The 27,107-nt window shown below is 30.1% G+C and overlaps 1 protein-coding gene across 17 annotated transcripts in view; it reads right to left on the bottom strand.

Moving 5' to 3' along the window:
• Positions 1–1,147: 1,147 nt before the first annotated feature.
• LOC143905626 (octopamine receptor beta-2R) overlaps positions 1,148–27,107 on the bottom strand; it is a 64,866-nt gene continuing 38,906 nt past the window's right edge. For 9 of the 17 annotated variants that reach the window (XM_077421149.1, XM_077421148.1, XM_077421146.1 and 6 more), the window contains 2 exons: positions 3,751–5,941; positions 1,148–1,950 (listed from right to left, as the gene is read on the bottom strand). In XM_077421149.1, coding sequence (XP_077277275.1) covers positions 1,610–1,950; positions 3,751–5,926 — 2,517 coding nt within the window. In that variant the 5' untranslated portion in view covers positions 5,927–5,941 and the 3' untranslated portion in view covers positions 1,148–1,609. Of the gene's footprint in view, positions 1,951–3,340; positions 5,942–8,382; positions 27,099–27,107 lie in introns of those variants that run through there. The other 8 variants (XM_077421157.1, XM_077421156.1, XM_077421158.1 and 5 more) reach the window with 6 other exon arrangements.

Genomic DNA, 27,107 nt, shown 5'->3' with positions numbered 1-27,107 from the left:
GTGAAATTCTCATGACCAGTGTGTCGCGTAAATATTTGTACATTGTACGACTCACAATATTTTGATTTTCGTTAGGCTGACATTGGGCCATTGATTGATGTGCGCCAACATCTAACTTATAAATTTCTCCAAATTAACGGCTGAAGACTGAAATTTCGTGTTTAAATTAATAACAATATTATTTGCCATCTTTTTTTATAATATTGTTAAGAAATTTATTAATAAAATATAGCAATTTTCTTAATTTTTATGTTATCTATTTTATAACTAAATAATATCTACGTATAAATACAAAGTTTATATTTAACATAATATCATCACTTTTTATTGTTCAAGATTAATAATTAATAATAATATAATAATGTAAAATATAAACATAGTAATTAATTTTTTTATTACAATATGTTAATATTAATTATAAGATAATTTATGTTAATATATGTCAATATTAATTATGTTTATTTTAATTAAGATGTAATAATTTATCTCTTATACTTTTATGTTTTATTTTTATTTTTGTTAAAAAACAGAATAAATGTTTGTTATGTTGAACATGTTATATCCTCTGTGCGAAATTAATATAAGGAGATCATGTTTTTTATAACTATTTATTCAAATTTCATATTTAATTACATTTGTGTTATTTTTTTATTTACATGATTTGTTTATTTACATTGTATTTGCCGTATATATTATATTTCTTATTCATTATATTTTTATTAAAGTTAAAATATATAAACAACTGTTTTATTATACATTATTATAATTAAATTAATTGCATTTTTCAATTTACCAATTTCTCTGCAAAAATATTTTCATGTATGTCGCAGGTCGATGCCGTCAAGTTACACACAAATTACTACGTGCATGTTACAAATGATGCCATATTTTCTAATAATCGTACTATAACATGCATTTGACAATTACATTCGGTTTTAACCGATTTATTTTTTAGAAAATTGAATTAAACATGAAGCTATGAGAAGAAATTAAATTATATCAGCTAATATAATTATTTACATTATAATAATTTTAGTGTAAAATAAAGAAATAAAAAAACGTTATATATAGGTATAGCATTATGCTAATAGCGCGCTGTTCGAACGCAGCCATTGTCAGCCACTTTTTTACTTTAACTATAACTTCCTTGTCATTGCCATATATCTTCTCGTGGATTGCATCTTTTAGAGGACCAAAGAGATAAGAGGCAAAAGGATAAAAAATCCAAGCTGTAGGCTGAATTGTCGTTCCTCACCCATCAGAGTGGTATCGTAAAGACATACAGGCCCTCATATCTAGGTGGCGTATAAAATTATAGAATTAAATGGAAATTATCTCGAAAAATGGATTTTTGTAGCCAAATAATTGGGGAAAAATATATGATGTAGTTAAAACTGCAACAAAACAAACCTTGAATGAGAAAAAAAATGTGTAATGTGTTGCATTACTTATTAAACGTCTTTCGTATATACAATATAGGTATATATAGATAATGTCACATACGTATAATATTTTTAATGTGTAAAATTGATAAATATATTAGAATATGTGGATTAAATTGACTTTTTTCAAAAATAATTTTGTATTAAAATTGGTATATTTTTGTAAATTACGGCACGCTGACTGGCAGAAATCTCGTTCTATCGCCAACTTTTGGCTGAAATCTGAGGTTTACTTTCTCGCTATCTTCATCGCCGACCTCAAGAAAAGTATTCCAGTCTACGAAAAAATATAGACCGTTTCTTCGTTTAGTTGGTAGAACAGGATCCGGTGCACGAGTGGTACCACCAAAGGATTCTTCCAGCGCCATTAGATTTGTGCTTGCAGATGTCGATGACTCCGGAGCTGATGTCAACGAATCCCGGAAGTTTGAACCGTCTTTCGTGGAATCTGAAGTTACTGGGATCATGGTTGTAGTCGTTGTCGTTGTTGAAGAAACGTCTACAGATTCTGCCGACAAGATCTTTAGTGAATTGGTGTTCAATTTTATTTTTATTTATTATTTATGTTATATATATTCGTAAATAAAATTTTCATGTACTTTAGTAACAAATGCGACGATCACACAGTGATTAAAAAAACAGTGGTAAATATTATAAAATGACAATAAATTCCGCAACTATTGATGCAAACTTGAGATATAAACTAAAATAATTTTAAAAAAGTTAAACATACAAGAAATTAAATTTGGACAAAGATAAAAAGAATGAAGTAAGAGCTAATATAAAGGGTATTTCATACACGCGCGCACGCACGCACGCACGCACGCACGCACGCACGCACGCACGCACGCACGCACGCACGCACGCACGCACGCACGCACGCACGCACGCACGCACGCACGCACGCACGCACGCACGCACGCACGCACGCACGCACGCACGCACGCACGCACGCACGCACGCACGCACGCACGCACGCACGCACGCACGCACGCACGCACGCACGCACGCACGCACACACACACACACACACACACACACAATGAACAAGAAACACGTCAGATAATTGTTTTAATAATTTAAATATTTGGTCCAATATATAAATAATATCCAATTGAATAAACTATTTAATGCTTGTGGCAGCCCGTGACATTGACGTTTAATTGAAACAACTTCATTTTTTTTTCCATGTAGTGTATCCATATATTCGTAGAACATCTTTGAATTCCATCTTTATCATTCAGAAGAAGAGTAAAGTAGATTATACATTTCATTCGCTTATCCATCGCGTGATTGGTAGGAATGATGATGACATCGAGCTACGAACCGGTTCGCGTGCGAGCACATGCACCCAGCATTCACATGCAACATCACATGCAACGCGCACTGTTTCGGAGACAAGCACGCAGGATGAAAGTTGTATATCTAGTTGACAGTAACGTATGCGCGTAAGGAAAAGTCTGCGTGCAAAAATCCTGTTTGAGAAATATTGCTTAGATAAATTGCATGCCAAAACATATCAAAATTTATCATGTTGTGTTAGTCTGCAGTTTTAGATGTAAAAGCTGAGATTTCGCAATTTTATTTTGTTCGGATTACGTAAATAATATTTACCATTATATTATTCGACGCGAATGAAGCCGTAATAATTGATTTAAAATCTTCTTTTATGTAATTTATTATACATCTTAAAATCTTATATATTAATATATACTTAATTATCAACATGTATTAATTAAATATTGCGTAATTGAAATTGCAAGTATTCAAGTTATTCCAGATTCGCTGTTAATGCACGATTCTTTGTTTAATTTAGAATACAAACAATGATATAACCTGCATGATTATCTATTGCATGTGGTTTATTATTAATTTAATTGCAAAAATTGCTAATTTACCTTATATTTTCTACGGCGCGGTGTTCCTGATTAATTCATAAAACAATAATATATTATTATACTAAATAATTAGTTAATTAATATATGCCATTTTAATACTTATTGATTTCTTTTACGCTTATCCTTGTAATCTAGATTTGGATTCGCAGACAGTTATGGAATACAAAGCGAGAAGTAGGTATAGTAAAAGCGAAAGAAGATATAGCCAGAGAAAATTATGCCAAGTGAATGTATATAAAAATGTATTTAGTAATGACGTCTTTTAGAATAAATCAATTTAATCGGGAGGTTGCATAATCTTTTCTCCCATATTAGTTAACATGTCTGATCCTCGCCAGACCCTGAATAATCCGTCCAACCCAGAATTCCGAAGTGCCCAAAATGGATATCATAAATTTTTTTATAAGTACCGCTCGGCGTTGTCGTCGCCGTCTTCGTCATCGTCGTGGCATTCGCGAGAGCTCGATCGCCATTGGTGGTGATTTCAACAATTTCTTCCGGATTTTGTTGTCTTTTTACTTCATTTTTTACATTTCTCTCTTCGTTGTAAATTCTAATTATCTCTTCTAGACTCAACGGATCCGGTCCATCCTTTAGAGTTTTTGTGGTAGTAAGCAGATCATCGGCTATTTTTTGCACGTCCTTTGCGTTTGCTTTTCCTTCCTGGACCAATCTGATTTTGTCTAAAAGTTGATTAATTTTCATTCTTTGCCCTTCGTCCTTGACATAGACCTCGTGAGGCTTGAATATGTGAATCTTGGTCGTCTTTGTTGGTTCTATATCCTCCATCTTTGGTGTCGTTCTCGATGTCTTGCGGGATATGAGGCCTATGTTTTCCAGGATCTGCCTCATGTTATCTGGAACAGCCTCGATCAACGACGGCCGTTCCGTTGATGCCGACATAGCCTTTTTCTGTCTGCCATCGCTGACTCCAAGCCCAAATTTTGCTAAAAATTCTTTCATATCCTCGTTTTTTATCTTAGATGTTGGTAAAGGCTTGAAATTGGTATATGAATTTGTATTAATAGTTGACTTTAGCGTGGACATTGTGGTCGTTACTAGATTGGATGTTTGCAAACCAAATCGTTGAAAGAACAATTGTACGTCAGGTGTTAAATTGTTCATGCCTTTCTTGATCTCTGAGACAGGACTCTCGAAAGTGTTTTGAGCGGTTATCGATGATGAATGAGGCACAACAGCTGACAGACCAGAAGTTGTATAGACTAAACCACTACTATTAGAAATTTCAGATTTCATCTTCAGACTTTCTTTGTTCTTTTTAAATATGTCTTCCACATTTGTAGCATTTTCCGGTCGAAGTCCAATCGAGGCAAGTAGTTCCATTACTTCCGAACGCATTGTTGTTGTTGTTGTTGTTGTTGTCTCTCTTTCTCTCTCTCTCGTTGTGATTCTGCGAAAACCTCCGGAGTTTAGAATGTAAGTGGAATTATATTTTAATTTCTCAGAAGAAGAAGGAGAAGAAGAAGAAGAAAAGGAGAAGGGCATTGGTGTTACGTAAATAGAAACTGGTTGTTCAGCATTAACGATTGGTATCTTTTCGGATGTTGTAATTATCTCTGGAATGTAATTAATTTTGCTAATCGGCGCAGACGGAGCTATATTTTCTAGTGAGGTAGTAGTCGAAAAAGGCGATTGCTTGTCGTGAATTCTTTTAAACAACATATCTGGAAGTTTTGTTAACGTTGTGGTACTTTGTGTCGTTGGCGGATTATACCGCCATTCGCCAACAGATAAAATATTTTCATTATATATTAAAGGACGGGACGTGTGTGTGATTTCTGGTCCCAAATTAAGCATTGAAACATTTTTCTTCATCTTTACTGTTTCAGGGGGGATAGTTGTTGCACTCGTACTATATACTATATAGACTTCTTCGTTTTTGGTTAATGAAGACTCTTGAAACACTGGTCGCCTAGTGGTAGTTGCTGGTTCTTCGGTAAAGATTGGTTCTTTTTGTAGATTTTCCAAGTTGAAGCTAAATTTCATTGGTGAATCAAACTTTAATGTCTCTTTCACAGATATGTTTGAATGTGCTTCCGAATACGTTTCTTTATGATTCTTATATTGCGTTTCCGCAAGTGGGTTTCCATCCGGCAAGTTTTTCTCTGGGGGGGGAGCATATGTCACTATAAAATTTTCAAGAGATTGTTTATCATGCTGTCTTTCTTTTATAAGTGCGTTTGCCTGTAGTTTCTTGTTTCTCCACTTTTCCAAGTTTTCTGGATTGATTGTAGGATCCGCAATTAATTCAACTATCGGCGGTTTGGTATATAAATCTTTCATGCTTTCTCTTGCGTCTTCTGCCTTATAAGGCAGGACTACCATCAAAGCTTTTTGGTAGATATTTCTTGCTTCCTCGATTGTCGTTTTGTTTTTGTATGTCTCGAGATCTTTTGACGTAATGTTAAAAAGAATATCAATAATCTCTTTTCTAGTAAGATGTGGCAAAGTGGCGTTTTGATGAATCAATTTTTCGACTTCCTCGATCGTTCGGTTGATTGAGCTCTCGACTTCAGTCCTTGACGGAAGATCATTGCAATGACATAAGCCGATGACGATCAGCATACAGAATAGCACAATCTATAAAAACAATTGTACAATAATTATACAAATTATAAACAAAAAACATCAAGAGAGAGAGAGAGAGAGAGAGAGACTAAATTTTTATTTTAACTGCTATACAAATTAAATAAATGAAAAAGTTGTTAATTTTCTAATAAGAAAAAAAGATTAAAAAATCTCAGAAGATATATATGTATGATTAATTACCAAGAAAAGTATCTACATATTGGCTTGTAAATAAATTACTTAGTTTGTTAAAAAAAATTAAATTAAAATTAATTAAACGTTTTAAATCACATATTTCTTAATAATAAGTTTATATATCTATTTATTAATATAAGTACATTTATTCTTTTGTCTTACAAATTAATTGATATTAAATACACTATACGTATTAAATGTATTTAAAAAATTTATTTCAAAATATTTTGGTACTATTATCTTCATAATTAGATACTTATTTGATATTTTTATTTTATATGCTTAAATTGTTATCTTTATAATTACATTTATCAGTAAGATAAATATATCATTATTTTTAAGAAGTATACAATTTCGTTAACTTTTAGATATCTAAATCATATTTGATATAAACATAACATAGTATACATAATTTTTTATAAATATACAACAAATTATTAGAAACTTGATGTACATTTTACGAGTTGTTAACATAATTATAAAAATAATTTTTATTTAATTTCAATAAATATAACATCATTTTGCGAGTGTTTTTAATATGCTTACAGATCTAAAAATTAATTAAATATGCGCAAAGAAATTATTTTATAGATGTTATTCATTTTAAGCGCAAAACATTTACTCCAATAATGTATAAGCGTTGCTTGCTCAATTACGTAAAGAAGAATAAGTTCAAGATGTATGTCGAAGTTGTTTTTCATATTCATGAGCAAATGTTGCAAAAGGAGCCTTGACTAGATTATTGATGTCAAAGAGTAACTTGGTTAATTCTCACAATCCTGATCCTTTCGTAACATCTACATTATACTCGCGATCCACTTCATTCTTTCAGATATATGCGAAGTAGTGAAATTTGTGATTGATGTAAGAACATAAATCTTTTCTCGATGTGTTTTTTTTTTCAGATTTTCTCTAAAATACTAGATTTATAAATGTAACAGTCTTTTCTGTAGAAATATATGGATTGTAATAACGATATAATGAAACTACTCATTCTAGTTCATCGTGAAACGTAATTTTTTTTTCTAAAGTTTACTTTAGATTATTTGTAATTTATGTAAAAAATTAGAATAAAATTTTATTTATAATTTCATGTAATATGTAGTACTATAAAGATTTAAAGAATCAGAACACATATATATACACACTCACAACAAACAATAAATGCAACCATCGTGGTTGTATATATAGCTTTTGAGAAATACAGTATAGTGATCATTATATGGAGACGAAAAATATGCTTAACGAGTGTATAGCAAAAACATAGTCGGAAAGAGTTAACTTTCACAATCTGATGTCGCGCGATGTTAAAGAATGTTTACCGGTTTTTGCTGTAAAAGATCATAATCTTTATTAATAAACTTAGAAATAGATGTTAACATACACAATAGAATGATATGGTTAATGCATATGTTTTATTTTATCTATGTAATTTCTTTTATCAAGAAATTATTGGACAATTAAACTATTTAGGTCCAGTTTCACCAAGTGTCGGTTAATTTTTAATCTTAGATTAACTCACTCTTCGTCTCCTTTTAACGTCCCCCTTAGAAAAAGACGAAGAGTGAGTTAATCTAAGATTAAAAGTTAATCGAGACTTGTGAAACTGGGCCTTAGTAGTGTTTGGTTTTTCGGAGAATAAAAAGTAATTTCAAACATTTATGCTAGCGTATTATTGATTCTAATAATTTAATATTTATCTAAATAACGTTTAAAGTATTGGAATAATAGCGGTAATAGTCCAACGGCTATCGCAATATAGCTTTCTTCTTCATAAGAAGATAAAACTTCTAATGAAATTTTAGAGTGATATTACTTGGCGATATTTTATCGCATCGGCGGAAGGAGATGCAACAATTATCTACGGAAATGTAGGTCCTTTTTTTGTTGTAAAATATCTATTTCCGCATAATATTCCAAAGTATTCAAATGTTGTTGAATCGTATTATCCTGTTTAACAGACCGACAAGTCGCAAAGTAATAACTGCATCATCGAAGATTTAAATTTCAAGAAAAGACATTTACTTTAGTGCGTGAAAAATTGCGCTTTAACTTGAAATAATTCTACAACATAAATCACTTTGAACACTTTGGACAGTTTTTGCACATAATGTATTGATGCACGTGACGTTGGACAACAATTCGGGTAGCACATGCAACAACATGTAACATGTATTTGCGTACAGAGCTTAATAATACTTTATATCTTTTCAGTGACAGAAAATGCGTCATTCGGTTAACAATATTCGAAAACTCACCATTATGCCAACCAATCGTTCGGGCACGTAGTCGACAACTGACTGAGCAGCGAAGGCCTACTTTCAAACTCTCACTCTATCTTACTCACTTGATTCTCCTTAGCTGCTCTGACGCACAAATACGCGTCCATCTGTTCACTTTGCCAGCCAAGCTAAGCATTAAAATCTACTGAATTTAAAAAATGAGAAGACAGTGAGAAAGAATTAAGGCTTCGAAATGTAAGGCTCGATATCGATATATTTTGATCAAGTCAACTTTCGATGCTGTAAATATCTATAATATATAATATCCATGTCGCTTATGCTATATTGCTTTTTAATGCATTAGATATACATAAAGATTATTTTGGTGCAATAATCATTTTTCGACAATAGCGGAATTTATCTAAATAACCTGAAATTGCAAAGAACTAAAATAAAATATATGACAAATTGCGCGTGTGTTTCTCATCGATAGATATTGATATTGGCTTAGATATATAATGTTTTATGGTTAATTCAATAATTTCAAAGATTGATTTAATATGGTAAATCAATCTTTGACAATATTATAAAAAAGAAGAAGAAGAAGAATCCACTCATACTTGGAGAATTTTCTTGATGACATATTAAAAAGGAAGAAAGTTTTCCTTGAACGACATCAGGACAATCGGATTATTTGTCTTTCATAAAAATATTTTAGTTCTTTATATGTATACATATACATATATCTTATTCTATTTATAGAGTAAACCTGGTATGAGTCTCTTGTTATTACTTTTATTTTTAGTCCTATTTTTATATATTACTTATTCTCCTTAGATCAGATTGTGCACATACTTTGTATGTACATTTTGTATTTTATCTATATTAAATTTGATTATACCGACTTTTGGTATTCAAGCTATTATATTTTACAGATACATTGATTGCCAATGGAATAACTCGAATCTCGTGACGATACGTATCCTATCGATTGTTGATATACAATTATTTGATGAAATATAAAGGAAAAAGTTTTATTAATTGTCTAGTAATATATTATTATTAGAAGTGTTATTTAGTTTTTATATTATAATTGATGTTATTGTTTTGCATATTATTACTTACAATTATAGACTCTTTGGCAGACATATACATACTATCTTATGCTTAATGTAATTATCTTATTTGTTAATCTATTTGATAAAATTAAGTATTTAGTTTTAACAATTATTTAATTTATATATTATTGTTATAAAATAGGTATATTATGTATAATGTAATACGTGTTTCTCAGTCATTAAAGTTCATTACAATATATCGATACATGGTATTGCAGAACGATACCGTTCTGCTGCAATGTTAAAAACCAGCAAACATTGTTTGACTTCATCAAATTGTCATCAAAAGGCCACAAATTAAAATGTACTACAATGATTTTTATACTTTATTAGCCAAAGATGAAAAATTTTATACATTTCAAATATTGTTTTAATACTTTATATATGTAATAATATCATTGGTTTTTCATGCCGAAAGTTTTTTGAGAATGGTTATTAAATAGTAGCAATTAAATAATAATAAATTGATGACAAATATATGTATAAGAATACAAAAGTCTTAAAAATAAGAATTAATTAAAAAATATTTTGACTTTGTTTTGTTATTAAATGCAATCTTAATTGGACAGTGAGTAAACTTTGATAAAAAATATCAAGTATGTATAGGTACTACATGCTGCTGATGAAAAAATGTTGTTAATAAAAAAGCGACTCGTCGATGTTTCTAAAGCCTTGCAATGATGATATATGATTACACGTCTTTTGTTTTCAATTTTCGCTAAAAAAATTCCACTATAATAACGACAGCGGTGGTAATTAAACTTCAACGAGATAGGAATGGAAATCAAATGATTTATTCTTCCTGGAATTGCGGTTCGACCTCTTCAGTTATTGCTTCACTTAATGATGTCTATTAGTTATATGTAAAATAAACACGATTGAGATAAAATGTTATAAAGTAATACGCCATCAGATATAAATTTTCTTATATAATTGAGGCACATATATTCAATTATTTTTCTTTTCTATGCTGTAAGGCTTTCTTCTGGTTATCGTCAAAATATGAATAAGAGAATTTATATTAACATGTTAACAAGAATTTTATAATACTAGATACCTCAGACGCGCGCTTCGCGCGCTATTTAACTTTAACATTATGCTATTACTATTACACTATTAACTTCTTGATACACATAACTGTCAAAATATACGATGACAGCTGCAAATGAAGTAAGCGCAGCGAGAGAACCGCGAGAAATTTACAATTTGTTTAAAAATTTGTCGGCTAACGTATATTATTTAATTAATTAAAATATTTTTAAAATAAAACAAACCAGCGCATTTTATATGCAGTGCCCAGTGGTTACCATACAAAGTTTGCGGAGTTGTATCAAATTATCGTTGACGTCCCTTATACTGCTGCATTGCTATATGTAGTACAGAAGTGTTTGTGTTAGAGTTGCTGCAATGCGCAACGGCCTCGCCAGATCGCTTCTACTGTCATACATTTAGAGAAGCATTGTTACAAATAGTTTCTGTAACGTATTGATGTTTTATTGATGTTTTTTTTTATTGTTTTATTGATTTTTATTGATGTTTTATTGATTCCTTGTTTACATGCCAAATGCGATAGAGTGTAACTTATAAATTTGTATAATTATTTAATCCTGAGCTTGTTAAGACTAACAATAAGAAACTTATCGTAAATATATTGTCAAATCTATGGATAGGATGCCATGGGTGCCATGAATAGGAACGTAATGAAGAGACTGTAGCAATTCTTACAAATATAAAAAAAATATATATATATTCTTTCAACAGACAATACTTGTGATAATAAATCGGAATGCAATTATAATATTGAAAGCACAAATATTCACTAGTGTTAAATTCAAGAATTTGATTTATAGAACGCATTTTCTAATTTTGAAAAAAGAAAAATATAATTTTTAGGTAGCAGGATAACATCTAAACACGTCTTATAATAATGTATTGTTGACGTTAGGAATGTCATTAAGATGTTATTAATACGTCATTTGACGTCATTCTGCTCACTTTGCTAATTATATTATTAAAATACTCTGTATTATAGTAATAAAAATTAATCTTCTTTTCTCATCGATTAAATCTAAATGCTATTATATATGCTCTAAAGAAGAAAAAAATATGAATAATATTAAAATACAAATCTAATTCATAATATCATTTTATATTCTGCAGAAGGTTAAACTTTGTCCCGGTGAAAATTTTTTCTCATTGAAATGTAAATTTTGTAATTTTTACGTATTAACTTTTCTGTATTAATTCAAATTAATGTTAATTGTAATTTATTACTAATGCTGGACGAATAAAATGCTTGCCGTATTATTCGCCAAACAGTTTCTAGAAATTGTTCGAGTACGTTGGAGTTGTAGAAAAAAATCAAAACAAAATTGAAAAAATCATTTTATATTTCAACCAATTTTAATTGAATAAGTCATAAGAAAAAAAAGAATTGAACATTTTAGACATAATCGTACAATTCTAAATATATTGCTGTACAGTGGTAAATTATATAGGTATACTTATATCCGTATGTACACAAGACATTCAGTTGAATCTCAAAATTAGTTTGCTTTTATTGCAATGTACCGTAATTATTACTATAATCAATATTTACCATGTGCACATGGCGGATGCCATTATGTAAGCAAAAAGTTTATTATCAGTGCCGTTGATTGTCTGCTGTTTATGATTTCCTTACGCTTTTTTTCGAACACGCATCGTACAGGATGTCTCCAAATTCTTGTTTCTTTTTGATAAAGTTTGATTAATTTTAAATCAATTTAAAAAAAAAAAAAATTTTATTTAGTATATTTATCTCACAATATATGTCAATATCTTAAATAGCTTGGTTAAAAATTCTATTTTCATAAAGTTTGCTTAATAAGCTTTATTGAAGAATAAGATAACTTACGATTTGTATGTAGATACTATGTATTAACAGCTTGGATATATACATACATATAATTTGTTGAAAACCTTTCATATTTGTGCGATATTTTTGTTAAAAACAGGTCAAAAAATTTGGAGATTTCTTTGCACATAGGAACGCGACAATCTTGGTCGCCAAGAGAAAACTGAGAGATGTACGTCTTTCGCATTTCGGTTCAAAGATACTATATAGCTATAGCTATAAGACATATCTTATAGCTATAGTTACATTAACTATTGATAGCAGAATCTGCTCAAAGTATTCCTTTTGCTATAATTATTATACTGGTATGATAATTAAATTTCTCTCTTTTGCGAAAGAATCCATATTTTTATTGAAATTGCGAGTACTCTTCATTGTGTTCCTCGTAACAAAATATGTATTGTATTATTGTGTAAATTAACGCCGTGTCCTTTTCTTGTTTTAAAATAGTTCTCTTCATTTTTTTCAACATTAGCAAGAATGAAAAAGATAAAAATGTAGTGAGAATACACACACACACACACACACACACACACACACACACACACACACACACACACACACACACACACACACACACACACACACACACACACACACACACGCGCGCGCGCGCGCGCGCGCGCGTGCAAAAAAGAAAAACAAGAACAGACGATTTAATAAACACGAGCTAATTATATGAATTATAAGTATATAAAAATTAATAAATATATTAAAAAATGGAGATTGTTAGCAAAAAGATATAATATTATGCAAGATACGCCGTTACATTCGCATATCCGCATTGTTATGTTATCATTGTATATTTCATCTATAATTAACACACATGTACAATCAACATTAAGGTTGCTAACTGTGTTTAAAGAAGAGAGAAGTAGATAGAGAAATAACATTAACGCGCAATAAACATATTATTAATGTTTCTGATGTTTTTAGGCATTCTATTCTTTTCAATAGTATTAGAGAAAATAATTGTTTGTATATTTCAAATTTACATTATCTTACTAACAGCAATTTAAAAATAACAACTGTTTTAATTACTTATGGAAAATGTCGAGTTTATGAATTTTAAAATCAATAACAAAACACAAAAAATTATATTTTTTGTACGGAAGATTTGCTCGAGGAAATCTCGAGCCGAGATTTTAATCCAGTTAATAAAGAATATACATATTATTTGATGATATTTTTTTATTTTTATCTTAATCGATTGACAATGATAGAGATTTTAAGTTTTAACATTTTACATACTGAAAGATTTTGATAGAAGTGTTTATTGTAGTATTATTTGAGGAGAGTGAAAACAATTAACGGTTTATTTTAACTTGCTAGGAAATTGTCTGTCTTCTTATAGAGAGCAGATAAGTTAGTTAAGAGAGAGAAATAATTAAAAACAAATTAACTGTATATTGATCAGGAAGCTAAAGCTGAAATAAAAATTTTTAAAGATGCGTTATATATATGTAAGGTAAACGTACCAAAATCCGGACATGTACCTATATCTAATAAACACCTTTATTATTTATAAGTATAACGCGAATTAAAATTGAAGGTGAAAATATTTTTTCTTGTAGTTTGAAACTTTAGTTAAAGTATATATCCAAACGTTTATTTCCATATATTTTTTTAAAGATATCCAGACATAGGTACGTGTCCAGGCATTGGTACATTTACCTACTCTTAAGTGTCCCGGCATTGGTACTTTTACCTTATATCTCTCTGTTTAAAGATATACCGATGAAAGAGATAAAAATAAAATAGAAAAATGAAAATAGTCTCTAAGGATGTGTCTTGCATATGCAATATATATGCTGTAACTTGGTTTTTTATGTTTCCTCCACTTCCATCATTTCTTTTTTGTTTCTACAAACTTTTCAAGTTACCAAACTTACTTGTCTTACTTCTCGCGAGAATCTCATAAAAATGAAAAGAGGATGACTGGTCCAAAAGTTCTTGGGCGAAAAACTTTGTAAGGAGAAATGAACGCTTTTATCTTTGTTATGTAATCTTATTTCATCCATATCGGCACTCTAACTCTTCTCGTTTCATTAACGTCAATTGTTACATTAGACAACCAATTTAGCAATTTTAATTTTATCTATAACGTTATTTTGTGCGTGCTTTTTATACTGTTAAATAAAGAAACGTTGCGTAATTCGTTTTGCGCATATCCGTTTTCTGAAATCGCGTTATGTTCGACCTTTTCTTGGGAAAACTGATTTGCCGATTTTCTGTGTGAAGCAAGCAACGACTTTTTTCTATAACACATAACATAAGCTATGTTAGCAAAACATTTCCTTCGTTTAGGTATTTTAATAATAATAATTTCAATATAGATGCGTATAACTCTTACTTATACGTATATGTACGCAATTAAAAAGAGAAATGAAAAAATCGAATTTATTAATACGGTTAAAACTTAAAACGTAAGTTGCATTAATTTTTGCATAAATCCTTTTATGATTCAATTAAGAATTGTGAATACTGAAATTATTTCGGTAATTATGCAGTATAGGAGAAGCACCTCCGATGACCTTGACCTTGACATATGTTGTCAAGGTCACCCTCCTGAGTGACCTTCAAAAGGTTTTAGCCGTCGCTCGTTTTTTATTAAAAAGTTATAAACAAAAAAAGTTTCGAAAATATAGCAGTTATTTTAAGTACTGAGAGGCATAAACGACTAATATTACGTTTTTCTTTAAAGCAGAGAATAATTTATTTTGCGAGAAAGTCGCTGCTTTACCAAAACACAACATTTAAAACAGTAAATTGTTGATAAATTGAAATATTTTGTTAAAGCAGAGAATACATTATTTTGCGAAAAAATCGCTGCTTTACCAAAACACAACATTTAAAGCAGTAAATCGTACCTATGTAGGTTAGTGACGCGCTTTAAAAGTATTTAAGTGTTTAAAGCGCGTCAACTAACCTATATATGCACCTATATATGCTATACTTTCCAAACTTTTTTTGTTAATAACTTTTTAACGAATAGCGAGCGACGGCTAAAACTTTCTGAAGGTCACTCGTGGTCATGACCTTGACAACATATATCAAGGTCATTGAAATCGGTGAGGTCGCCAAACTTTTTTTTGTTAATAACTTTTTAATAAAAAACGAGCGACGGCTAAAACCTTCTGAAGGTCACTCAGGAGATTGACCTTGACAACATATGTCAAGGTCAAGGTCATCGGAGGTGCCTCCCCTATACTGCATAATTACCATTATTTCAATTATAGCCATTTTAAATCGAGATATTACATATAAAATTAAAAGGTGCAAATTACAAACTTGTACATTGCTTCCTCATTATTACAGGAAGCTTTTATTTTATTTAATGTATAATTATTAATATTTATTTTTTTGGCTTCCTCATAGAGAAAGCCAAATTTTTCAGTTTTTTCCACCCCTATTTCATATATAAAAAATTTGGTTGATTAGACTAAACTTTATCAGGGTTCTATGTATGTACGAAATGTCTGTAACTCCAGAACTAATTAACCAAATCTTAATTAATTATATATGAAATAAGAGTAGAAAAAAACTGAAAAAGTTAATAGAATTAGATATAGATCGCTATATCAAATATTGAGAAAGCTATAGGATAAAACACGCTTTTCTATATTTAAAAAAAATTTGAATAAAATCTATACCGGTCAACCAATTTTAATAAAATTTGAGGAGAACATACTTTCTATGATACTCTATCGATTAAAAAAAAAATGCATCCCGATATCTAAAAAATTGTAGAAGTAGATGCGTGTACAAAAAATCCGTACACACACACATACATACATACTTCCGGACATTTTTTACTAATACGATTTCTCGACATTTTGGAACATTCTAAACCTATTTCCATCAAAATCTCGAAAAAAATTTTTTTCACCATCACAAAGGAGTGTATGAAGTTAGCCCCCCTTTTTTTGAAATTCATATTTTTGAAAGTTGTTCCAGGTTGTTCTGACTTTGTACTACATTGTTCCAAAACGATATTCCTTAATTCCAAACAGTTTTTTAATAAAATAAAAAAAACGATTTTTTTGGCTGGCCCCCCTTTTTTCGAAAATCGAAATTTTTTTTATCGCTACAGATTGTTCTAGTTGTTCCAAATATTGTTCCAAAAGGACAGATCCTTAAATCAAACCGAAAATCCAGAAGATAAAAAAAACTATTTTCCGTTGGCCCCCCTTTTTTCAAAAATTGAAAATTTTTTTATCGCTACAGATTGTTCTAGTTGTTCCAAACATTGTTCCAAAGTATTAATTCGATTAGTTAAAAAAACTTTAAGAGATATTGAAAAAAGAAAAAATTTTAAAATAACAGTTTTTAGCCATTTATTTGTAAACAAAATGATTTACAAAACTGTCGATCTAGAATATATTTCAAACCGCTTAGAACAACTCAGAACGAAATTTTTAAGCCCAAAACAAGAACCTAAAGGGTACTTTACTCTTCATCGGAAATATTATTTTTTGATTTTCTTCGTTAAAAATCTTGTTCCAGGCTTCCCGCTTTAAAACTATCGTGTTCTCCACTGGAGCAACTCAGAACAAAATTTTCAAGACCAGAACAAGAGCCTAAAGGGTACTTTACTCTTCATCGGAAATATTATTTTTTGATTTTCTTGGTTAAAAATCTTGTTTCAGGCTTCCCGTTTTAAAACTATCGTGTTCTCTACTGGAACAACTCAGAACAAAATTTTTGAGACCAGGACAAGAACCTAAAGGGTACTTTACAAGATTTTTACCGAAGAAAATCGAAAAATAATATTTCCGATGAAGAGTAAAGTACCCTTTAGGCTCTTGTTCTGGTCTCAAAAATTTTGTTCTGAGTTCTTCCAGTGGAGAACACGATAGTTTTAAAGCGGGAAGCTAGGAACAAAATTTTTACCGAAGAAAATCGAAAAATAATATTTTCGATGAAGAGTAAAGTACCCTTTAGGCTCTTGTTCTGGTCTTAAAAATTTTGTCCTGAGTTGTTCCAGTAGAGAACACGATAGTTTTAAAGCGGGAAGCTAAGAACAAGATTGTTAACGAAAATTAAAAAATAATATTTTCGATGAAGAGTAAAGTACCCTTTAGGCTCTTGTTCTGGTCTTAAAAATTTTGTTCTGAGTTGCTCCAGTGGAGAACACGATAGTTTTAAAGCGGAAAGCTAGGAACAAGATTGTTAACGAAGAAAATTAAAAAATAATATTTTTGATGAAGAGTAAAGTACCCTTTAGGCTCTTGTTCTGGTCTCAAAAATTTTGTTCTCAGTTCTTCCAGTGGAGAACACGATAGTTTTAAAGCGGGAAGCTAAGAACAAGATTGTTAACGAAGAAAATTAAAAAATAATATTTTCGATGAGGTGTAAAGTACCCTTTAGGCTCTTGTTCTGGTCTTAAAAATTTTGTTCTGAGTTACTCCAGTGGAGAACACGATAGTTTTAAAGCGGGAAGCCTGGAACAAGATTTTTAACAAAAAAAATTAAAAAATAATATTTTCGATGAAGAGTAAAGTACCCTTTAGGTTCTTGTTCTGGTCTCAAAAATTTTGTTCTGAATTTTTCTAGTAGAGAACACAATAGTTTTAAAGCGGGAAGCCTGGAACAAGATTTTTACCGAGGAAAATCGAAAAATAATATTTCCGATGAAGAGTAAAGTACCCTTTAGGCTCTTGTTCTGGTCTTAAAAATTTTGTTCTGAGTTGTTCCAGTGGAGGACACGATAGTTTTAAAGCGGGAAGCCTGGAACAAGATTTTTAACGAAGAAAATCAAAAAATAATATTTCCGATGAAGAGTAAAGTACCCTTTAGGTTCTTGTTTTGGTCTTAAAAATTTTGTTCTCAGTTGTTCCAGTGGAGAACGCGATAGTTTTAAAGCGGGAAGCCTGGAACAAAATTTTTAACGAAGAAAATCAAAAAATAATATTTCCGATGAAGAGTAAAGTACCCTTTAGGTTCTTGTTTTGGGCTTAAAAATTTCGTTCTGAGTTGTTCTAAGCGGTTTGAAATATATTCTAGATCGACAGTTTTGTAAATCATTTTGTTTACGAATAAATGGCTAATAACTGTTATTTTAAAATTTTTTCTGTTTTCAATATCTCTTAAAGTTTTTTTAACTAATCGAATTAATACTTTGGAACAATGTTTGGAACAACTAGAACAATCTGTAGCGATAAAAAAATTTTCGATTTTTGAAAAAAGGGGGGCCAACGGAAAATAGTTTTTTTTATTTTCTGGATTTTCGGTTTGATTTAAGGATCTGTCCTTTTGGAACAATATTTGGAATAACTAGAACAATCTGTAGCGATAAAAAAAATTTCGATTTTCGAAAAAAGGGGGGCCAGCCAAAAAAATCGTTTTTTTTTATTTTATTAAAAACTGTTTGGAATTAAGGAATATCGTTTTGGAACAATGTAGTACAAAGTCAGAACAACCTGGAACAACTTTCAAAAATATGAATTTCAAAAAAAGGGGGGCTAACTTCATACACTCATCACAAAGCTTCCTCTATCAGGAAGCAATAGGTTTCTATAAAACTCATTTTATAAAACCACAATATTAGACTTTGAAATAACGCAGATGTTTTCTTGCAAAATGTTAATATTACATTAATGTTGGCATTACTATCATATTATTGTATGTCGATATTTAAATCTGTTATAAATTCATCGTATATTTATAACGAAAAATTCACCAAAGAAAGATTACAAGAAATAAATAATATATATGTAAATCCAAAACTTTAAAATTAATTATAATCATATTACTACTTTTGTTTTCATATGTATTTACAAAGAAAATCTGAAGTCTGTTCATATACCTTAATAACCAATGCTAGCCTATGTGTGACATGAAAGAAAATTAAAAGCAAAGGAACATATATTCTCAAACGCATCGATAATAATAATACTGGTATAATACTGGTGTTTCTTATCGAAAAATATATGTACATATATATGCGTGCGCGCGCGTGTGTGTGCGTGCGCGTGTGCGTGTGCGTGTGCGTGTGCGTGTGCGTGTGCGTGTGCGTGTGTGATATTAGGAAAAAAATAATACATATTTTTAGAACTCATGCACAATGAGAGGAATAAGGAATAAGGAATTAAACATAGAGGAAAATTCATAGTCGCATCTTCTTTCAAGACACGGAAATCCCCCTGTTTAATTCCTTGTTCCTTATTCCTCTCATTGTGCATGAACCCTTATCCATTCTATTAATAATTGCAATGTGTAAATTAAGAAAAAGAGAAAATAACATATAAAAATAAATTTTTTATAATCCACTTTTTAACTTTTGCGCATGTATTAAATAAAAAATATATAATCAAATAATATGTATTAAATATCAAATATGTACCTATACAAAAAAAAGGTATATAATATTAAATAAACTTTAAAAATAAAAAAATATATATTGTAGTATTCAAATAAAATTTCTGTTTAATAAGATTTATATAAAGCTCTTAGAGAACAAAGCTTCTTTAAAAGAAAATGCATTATTCTTCAAATTACCTTGCATCAGAGGAAAGAGATAAGGTAAAGGTACCAATACCCGGACATGTACCTATATCCGGACACCTTTATTATTTATAAGTATAACGCGAATTAAAATCAAAGATAAAAGTATTTTTTCTTGTAGTTTGAAACTTCAATTATAATATCCAAACGTTTATTTTCATAAATTTATATTTTTTTAAAGGTATCCAGACACAGATACGTGTCCAGGTATTGGTACATTTCCTATGCTTAAGTGTCCGGATATTGGTACCTTTACCTTACCATATTTATATACTCTCTGCATAAGTTTAAATACAATTTAACTTAAAGTTAAGAAATTATATTTATTAATTTAAAAACTAAATAATATAATTCGGTTAAAATAGTAGAATTTGGAAGTTCTCACAGTATATAAGAAAGTCTTTTTAAACAAAATTAATATATATCAATTTTTAATATTAAATAAATTGTAAATATTGATGATATTATGACTAAAAAAAGAACAGAATAAAGGTCGGATAAAAGCATTTGGTGTCGCATGTATGTCCTTCTATTCGAAATATAAATGTAGGGGAGACCGAGACCGGGGCGAAGTCGTCACTATTTTTTCGATGTCGATTTTTTAACAACAAAGCAAATAATTTTAGTAAAATGTGGTATACCCTTGTAAAGAGTGAACCCTTGGCTACAAAATTTATACGGACATTTTTAGTCTACGTCGTGTCGCTTTGTTCAACTGGTATAGAGTGAAAACGACAATTTAAAGGTGCAAAAATTGAATGTCAAAATTATCGGGGCGGAGTCGTCACTCCATTCTCGGACAGGATTTTAAATGAAAATTCATAATTCCGATCATGAAAAATGATAGGATACATTTTATTAATTATTTTTTAATAGAAAAATGAAAACATTAATTAAAAACCAAATGGCGGAAAATAATTACAAGAAAAGCGCACGCATTTATGTGCCCTATGCTCGCACGAAATGCACTGTTTCTCGTCAGCTCTATTCTCTGTTATCTCTGAGCACACGCAGCATGCATTACTTTTCAGAATCACTTATCTTGAGATTCGGAGATAAAATAATATTTAAAATATTAAAAATTTTCGACGCGTAAAAAATTTTACTTTTGACCTCTTAAAACACGTTTGCTTTAATAAAAATCACAACATGGCATATAATCTCACTAAACTCTGTTGGTCACATGGGCACTATAAGCAGTGTTTACAATATTAATGGCGAGTTCACACAACATACAGATTTCGAGATAATTGTAAGTGACGACTTTGCCGCCTGTCTCCCCTATAATATAAGTATATAAATATACATTTTATGAATTTACAATAGTAAACAACTGTTTCTCAAGCTGATTCATACTTTTAATTAACAGACACACGGTTTTTTATTTACAATTAATTTGTGATTCACTTAACATGCTTCTTAGGAATTTTTCTGTAATGTATATTTTACAACATGTGCAAGAGAGAAATCGTTATTATTTGTACAAAATATTTGTGCACATTTTCTCGCAACGTGGCGTTGATATGTCCTAGATAAAATACTATTAAAATATGTCTTGCAAATAAATTATCTTTCAAATATAATAAATGATTTTTCAGGCCTCTACATAAATAGGCATAATATGGATTTACCTTATTGCTTAGTGATTGCATTTTTCTTATATTGTCTTCTTTTTTTCTTTTTAACAGAAGTAAAAATCCAAAAAATAATACAAAGAAATCGAACAAATAAATTGATGATATTAATACTGTGTTAACCGCGCGCGCGATACCACGTTGCGACATAACAGATAAAAAAGTAATAGAACAAAATGCGTTAATTCCTACTTATATCGTTTGTCTATAGCTTACACGTCCTATGATCGATACATTATATTTGATTGTTAATACGCCTTTAGAACTAAGAAATAGTTATCAAAACAGAACAATACATTTTTCAGTATAATTATTGCACAACTAGTCTTTTCAGTATTATTTTTCTTTTTTTTTACGAAATAATACGAAATAATATACGTACATATTTACAAACTATGTACAATAATGAATAATAAAATTCGACAAGTTTCCTAATTTTTATCACAGAAGAAAAGCAATAATGTACATACATATACAATAGTATCATATACATATAATGATCTAAACAAACTTTCTATATTGATCGACATATATGCATGTATAAACTAAGTTCTGATATCAAATTATTAATTATTTTTCTCTTCTCTTTTGAAAGTACTATATTTTATGAAAACGAGCATAAAATTAGTATGTAAATTATTTGAAAATTATTTGATAATAATTGCATATGTGTGTATAACATAACGTTTTAAATTATTGTTTAATATAAAATATACAATAACTTAGAGGAAATCATAAATTGACGCAAAAAAAAGGCAAATTTAAAATTGAATAAATTAAAATAAAAACTGTATACAAATTTACATTAATACAACAAGCGATTTATACGAGAAAGTGACGTTGTTGCATCGACTCTGTTCCCTTTTATTGCAAGAGAAGATTCATTTTCCGCAATGATAACCCTTACAAAAAAGTATTACTAGCTGGTTAGTAATAAATACTTATTTTGTGTATTAATAATACTAAAATTAAGTATTTATTAGTACTTGAATCACTGTGATCCAAGTATTGCACAGTATTTTATTACTGGTCAGTAATTTATGAAAGTAGTATTCAATACAGGACGAGTATTGAATACTTAGTATTAAATTTCTGATAAGAATGCATTTAATACTAAGTGATAAATACTTGTGTAATAAATACTTGTGTTGAATTACTGATGAGTATTTCAATGTTAGTACTGAAGTACTGGACCGAAAATTCCGTGTGTAATAAATCACTGGCCAGTATTTTAATGTTAATACTCAAGTACTGAACGGAATATTCCATATGAAATTAATCATTGACCAGTACTACAATTTGTATAGAAACATTATAATGAGTAATTCCTGATAATATTAAGGAAGAGAGATGAAAGTAATGCACAAATACATTTTATATGAAGATCTGTACTAATTCGTCGTGATAAAAGTGTACAAGTTTTGAAATAATATTGCGGATATCATTCTTATTATATCCAATTTAAAATTTTATTACTCTTTTTAAACTGAATTTGTTTCTTAAGATGCTTTTTGAAAAATTATATATTTGCGCTGGTTATGACACATGTAGACTATATATAACACTTACATCAAATTAAGAAATAGTCTTCCACGTAAAGCAGTTAGCTCACGATCCAGAGGTCCCGAGTTCGATCCCACCAAGGTAAGTGTGTTTTTCAAATACGAGAAAATATTTATAATTATAGACTGCATTTTAAGAAACAAATTTAGTTATAAAATAGTAATACAATTTCGAAAAAAAAATAATTTTTTTTTATGCCGGGTAAATATCGGAAATCGAAATATTGGTGAGTAATTCAATACTAAGCACCAGTAGTTCTGTGTAATATTAATCACTACCTATAATATTTATCACTACCAGTATTTTCCCAGTATTTCCCAAATAAATATTGACAGTATTAAATTACTGAGATTTTAAGTATTTAGTCAGTAATACTTTTCTGTAAGGGAATAATTGCTCTTTACAGCTAACTATTAATGAAGATAAAAAAAACGAACTTTGCGTAGCCGGCTTTGCAGATATTTTTGTTGTACTATATTACGATAATTACGTTGATTAAATTTTTTGTCAGTGTTGCGACATATATTGCCCGTTATTTAACTTAAATAGTAAATATGTATATGTTTCTTACTGGCGATTGTGTAAATATCGATATCAGAAATGAGTAACCATATTTCTTTTTTACAATTATTATATTTGATATTTAAGTGACAAAAAAATTTTTTAAATAACAAAATGTAACAAACAAAACTAAAGCATTTCGGTTAGTTATACAATAAGTATAAAACTGAATTTGAAATTTTATTATTACAATTAATAGTTTTCAATGTTTAACAAGCAAATTCAATAATCCAATTAAAGTTATTATTGCGATTAATCATTTCTGATCAAAATTGGAACTGCTTAAGTTTGCGATAGCCGAAGGCGAAGATTATTAGTAACAACATTATCGAGCATTTTCTCTTTACTGTACATAGGTACTAAATATTTTCTTTTAATCAATTACTGTGACGATAAAATTGGCAAAAAAAATTAGCGTGGCATTATACATACATATAATTGTGCCACGTTCGATTGTAAATATGTAACAGATGTAACTGCAACTAAAGATCGAAAACATTGTATAATTCGTCGCTATTGCCAATCATCCAATATTGCAGTAATTATTGAAGATTGTATTATATTATCGATTCTACACATATATATTTGAATGACTAGATTCCAGATCGGTGTTACGAATATCACGGGGACTTAAGATATTGATACTTATTGATGTGATTTTTGCTGAAAACAATTAACGCGACTAAGAAACAAAAGATATAAATAAACGCGCGTATGCTCATTGAACTCGAATAAAAGCTCACAATCGCTACTTCGCCATTCTGGAAGGTGAGTTCTTTCAACCGTTTCTTCTTCGTTTATCGCTTGATCAAAGGAAATCAACATTCGCGTGCCGTTTAGAAACAGAAAATACTGAATCTGTCTAACAAGAGTTAGCGACGATTTGCTCGTAAATCCTGTTTAGTACAACATATCCGAATAGTAACTTTCGCAAATGAGAGAATCCTTAAGCAGTAAGGAATTAACTATCTCTCACTCCTTCTCTTCCTCCCCCTTCTCTCTCTCTCTCTCTCTCTCTCTCTCTCTCTCTCTCCCTCCCCTCTCTCTCCCTCTCTCCCCCTCTCTTTCTCCCTCTCTCTTTCTCTCTCTCTCCCTCTCTCTCTATCTCTCTCCCTCTCTCTCCCTCTCTCTTCCTCTCTTTCCCTCTCTCTCCCTCTCTCTCCCTCTCTCTCCCTCTCTCTCCCTCCATCTCTCTCTCTCTCTCTCTTTCTCTCTCTCTCTCTTTCTCTCTCTCTCTTTCGCTCTCCGATTGGGAGTAACAGTTATCACGATAAGAACGAGAAAGAAACCATGTTACCTACTTATATATATATTTGTAAAAACTAAAAGTCACAACGTTGCGCTTTTTTCAACACTGTTTGGTTCAATGACAAACATTATTTGGAACGAATTAATCTGGATATTACCTACATAAAAATTAGATCCTCAAATCGCCGAGTTGCGTTCACAATACGTCACGATATAATTCGCGTTTTCGTGTAATATATTCTCGACAATACTGTTGTTGTGACTTGTTGTTATACCAATTACATAGCCTTTTCTGTATAGCAGAAGATAATCGAACGTTTAAAGATTTCATCCATAACAATTACACAATCCTGAGAAAGTTTTTAATTATATTATTTATAAGATGTTAATTTCGTAGTATCAATGCCGATGAGATATCAATAAAATCAACAGTAAAATAAATTGGCAAAAACTTTATGTTTGCAATGGCTATAATTGGGTTAAAAGCATCTTTTGATATTCATAACTAAAGTGTAACGCAATAATTGAATTAGCAAAGATTATACTCTTTCGACAAGTTATAAAAATACAATGTAATGTTATAATATATATATCTATGTATACCACAAGTACCAGTTTATGCACTTAACTGTTGATGCAATCATTGCTCAACTAAAATTTTTAAAGACATAATTCACAAATTAATATTTAGCTACTTAAAAGTATGTTTTTAAATCTTAGTTGCAGGATTGTGTATAGACCAATTCTAATAGAACATTATCCTTTATAATCTTGAAATTCAACATTATCAGTATCTCAGTTATGAGAGACGTACATGGTATAATGCCAGCCGGTTGGAACTTGACCGGAATTACAAAGGTAAAATTCAACGTGAAAATTCTATAACTTATTATATACCCAAAACAAAAATAATCAAGTAATCTCATTCGTTTGATCGCGATCTAAAGAGAGACGTATGGATTCAACATAATAAATCTTTATATATATATTATATTGACTTAGTGTCGGATTAACTAATTCTTATTAAAACGGTATCTGGACCATTCCGTATCTATCTTTTTCTCTTTTAATAACATATAATTCTCACACACACTTTTTTTTTAGTTCATTAATTTTAAAACTATAGTAAATATTTGTTTAATTTAACAATTTGCTCGAAACGATACGTTAACCACAAAAAACGATATTTAAACAATAACATATACTTATAGGATCATTGTGAATATGTATCATTTTAAATAAAAAATTAATAAATAAAATAAATTGAATTAAGTTAAATAAATATATGTATATCATTACTTTTATATTTATAAATGAGTATTGTTGTTATAGAATTAATCGTATTCTCATTTCAATTTTACTATGCGTGTATGCATATATTTTTATGGAAATGAATTATTTTTATTGTCTTGATATACACATCTAATAAAACGTCCTGTAATATAAATATAAATATTTCATAACTAGTCAAGTCAAATTATTTCTCAAAAATAGAACGAATTTATTGCAGGAAACATATATTGCAGGAATCATCGTAATATAGCATTATAAAGGAAAAGCAATTTTGTCAGTAAAACCGCGAGATTCAGATCAAAAAGAAGCCATCGAAGAGGGAAAAGAGCTACATCTTCGACTTGAAAGAAAATACATTAAGAGATTTACAGGACTGTGGGCTCTCTATCGTGGCTTTTCAAAGTTATATTTGTTCAGATATCCTACCAAATATTCGCAAAAGCGGTACGTCTCTTCTCTCGCGAAGTGTTCATCAGCAAAGTTTGTCGTTCAGTCGGAATCTCCTTCGTTCCTCCACAGGCACGATTTTATTAATCCTCACAAAGCACGACATACTTTTCATTGGCTATGAAAGCTTACTTAAAAATCTAACTTTGGCAATACGACATAATCTATGTATACATATGCGTGTCTCGAACTTTATGCGAGATATATTCGGTATATTCGCGCGTGTTTATAGTCACCGTGAAAAAAAACGGTGAATTCTTCTCTATCCTCTTCGTTTTCGCTTATTTGGCAAAGTGGTGGAGGATAATGTTTCGGCAGGATTATGTGTATGCGCGTGTGTGTATGTGTGTGTGTTAATTTTGTGCGTATGTATGATCATGTTTAAATTGGCGCACGCGCGCATTTATATATGATATGTATGTGAGTGTTGTCTACAGAGACGTGTATTTCTTGCAATCGCTTAGAACCTTGGGAACATTGTTTCGTCTCAAAGAC

This window comes from Temnothorax americanus, unplaced genomic scaffold, assembly GCF_048541705.1.
Source record: "Temnothorax americanus isolate GAGA-0224 unplaced genomic scaffold, ASM4854170v1 Scaffold64, whole genome shotgun sequence".
Classification (NCBI taxonomy): Eukaryota; Metazoa; Arthropoda; class Insecta; order Hymenoptera; family Formicidae; genus Temnothorax; species Temnothorax americanus.
This window is presented reverse-complemented; position numbering and strand designations above follow the sequence as displayed.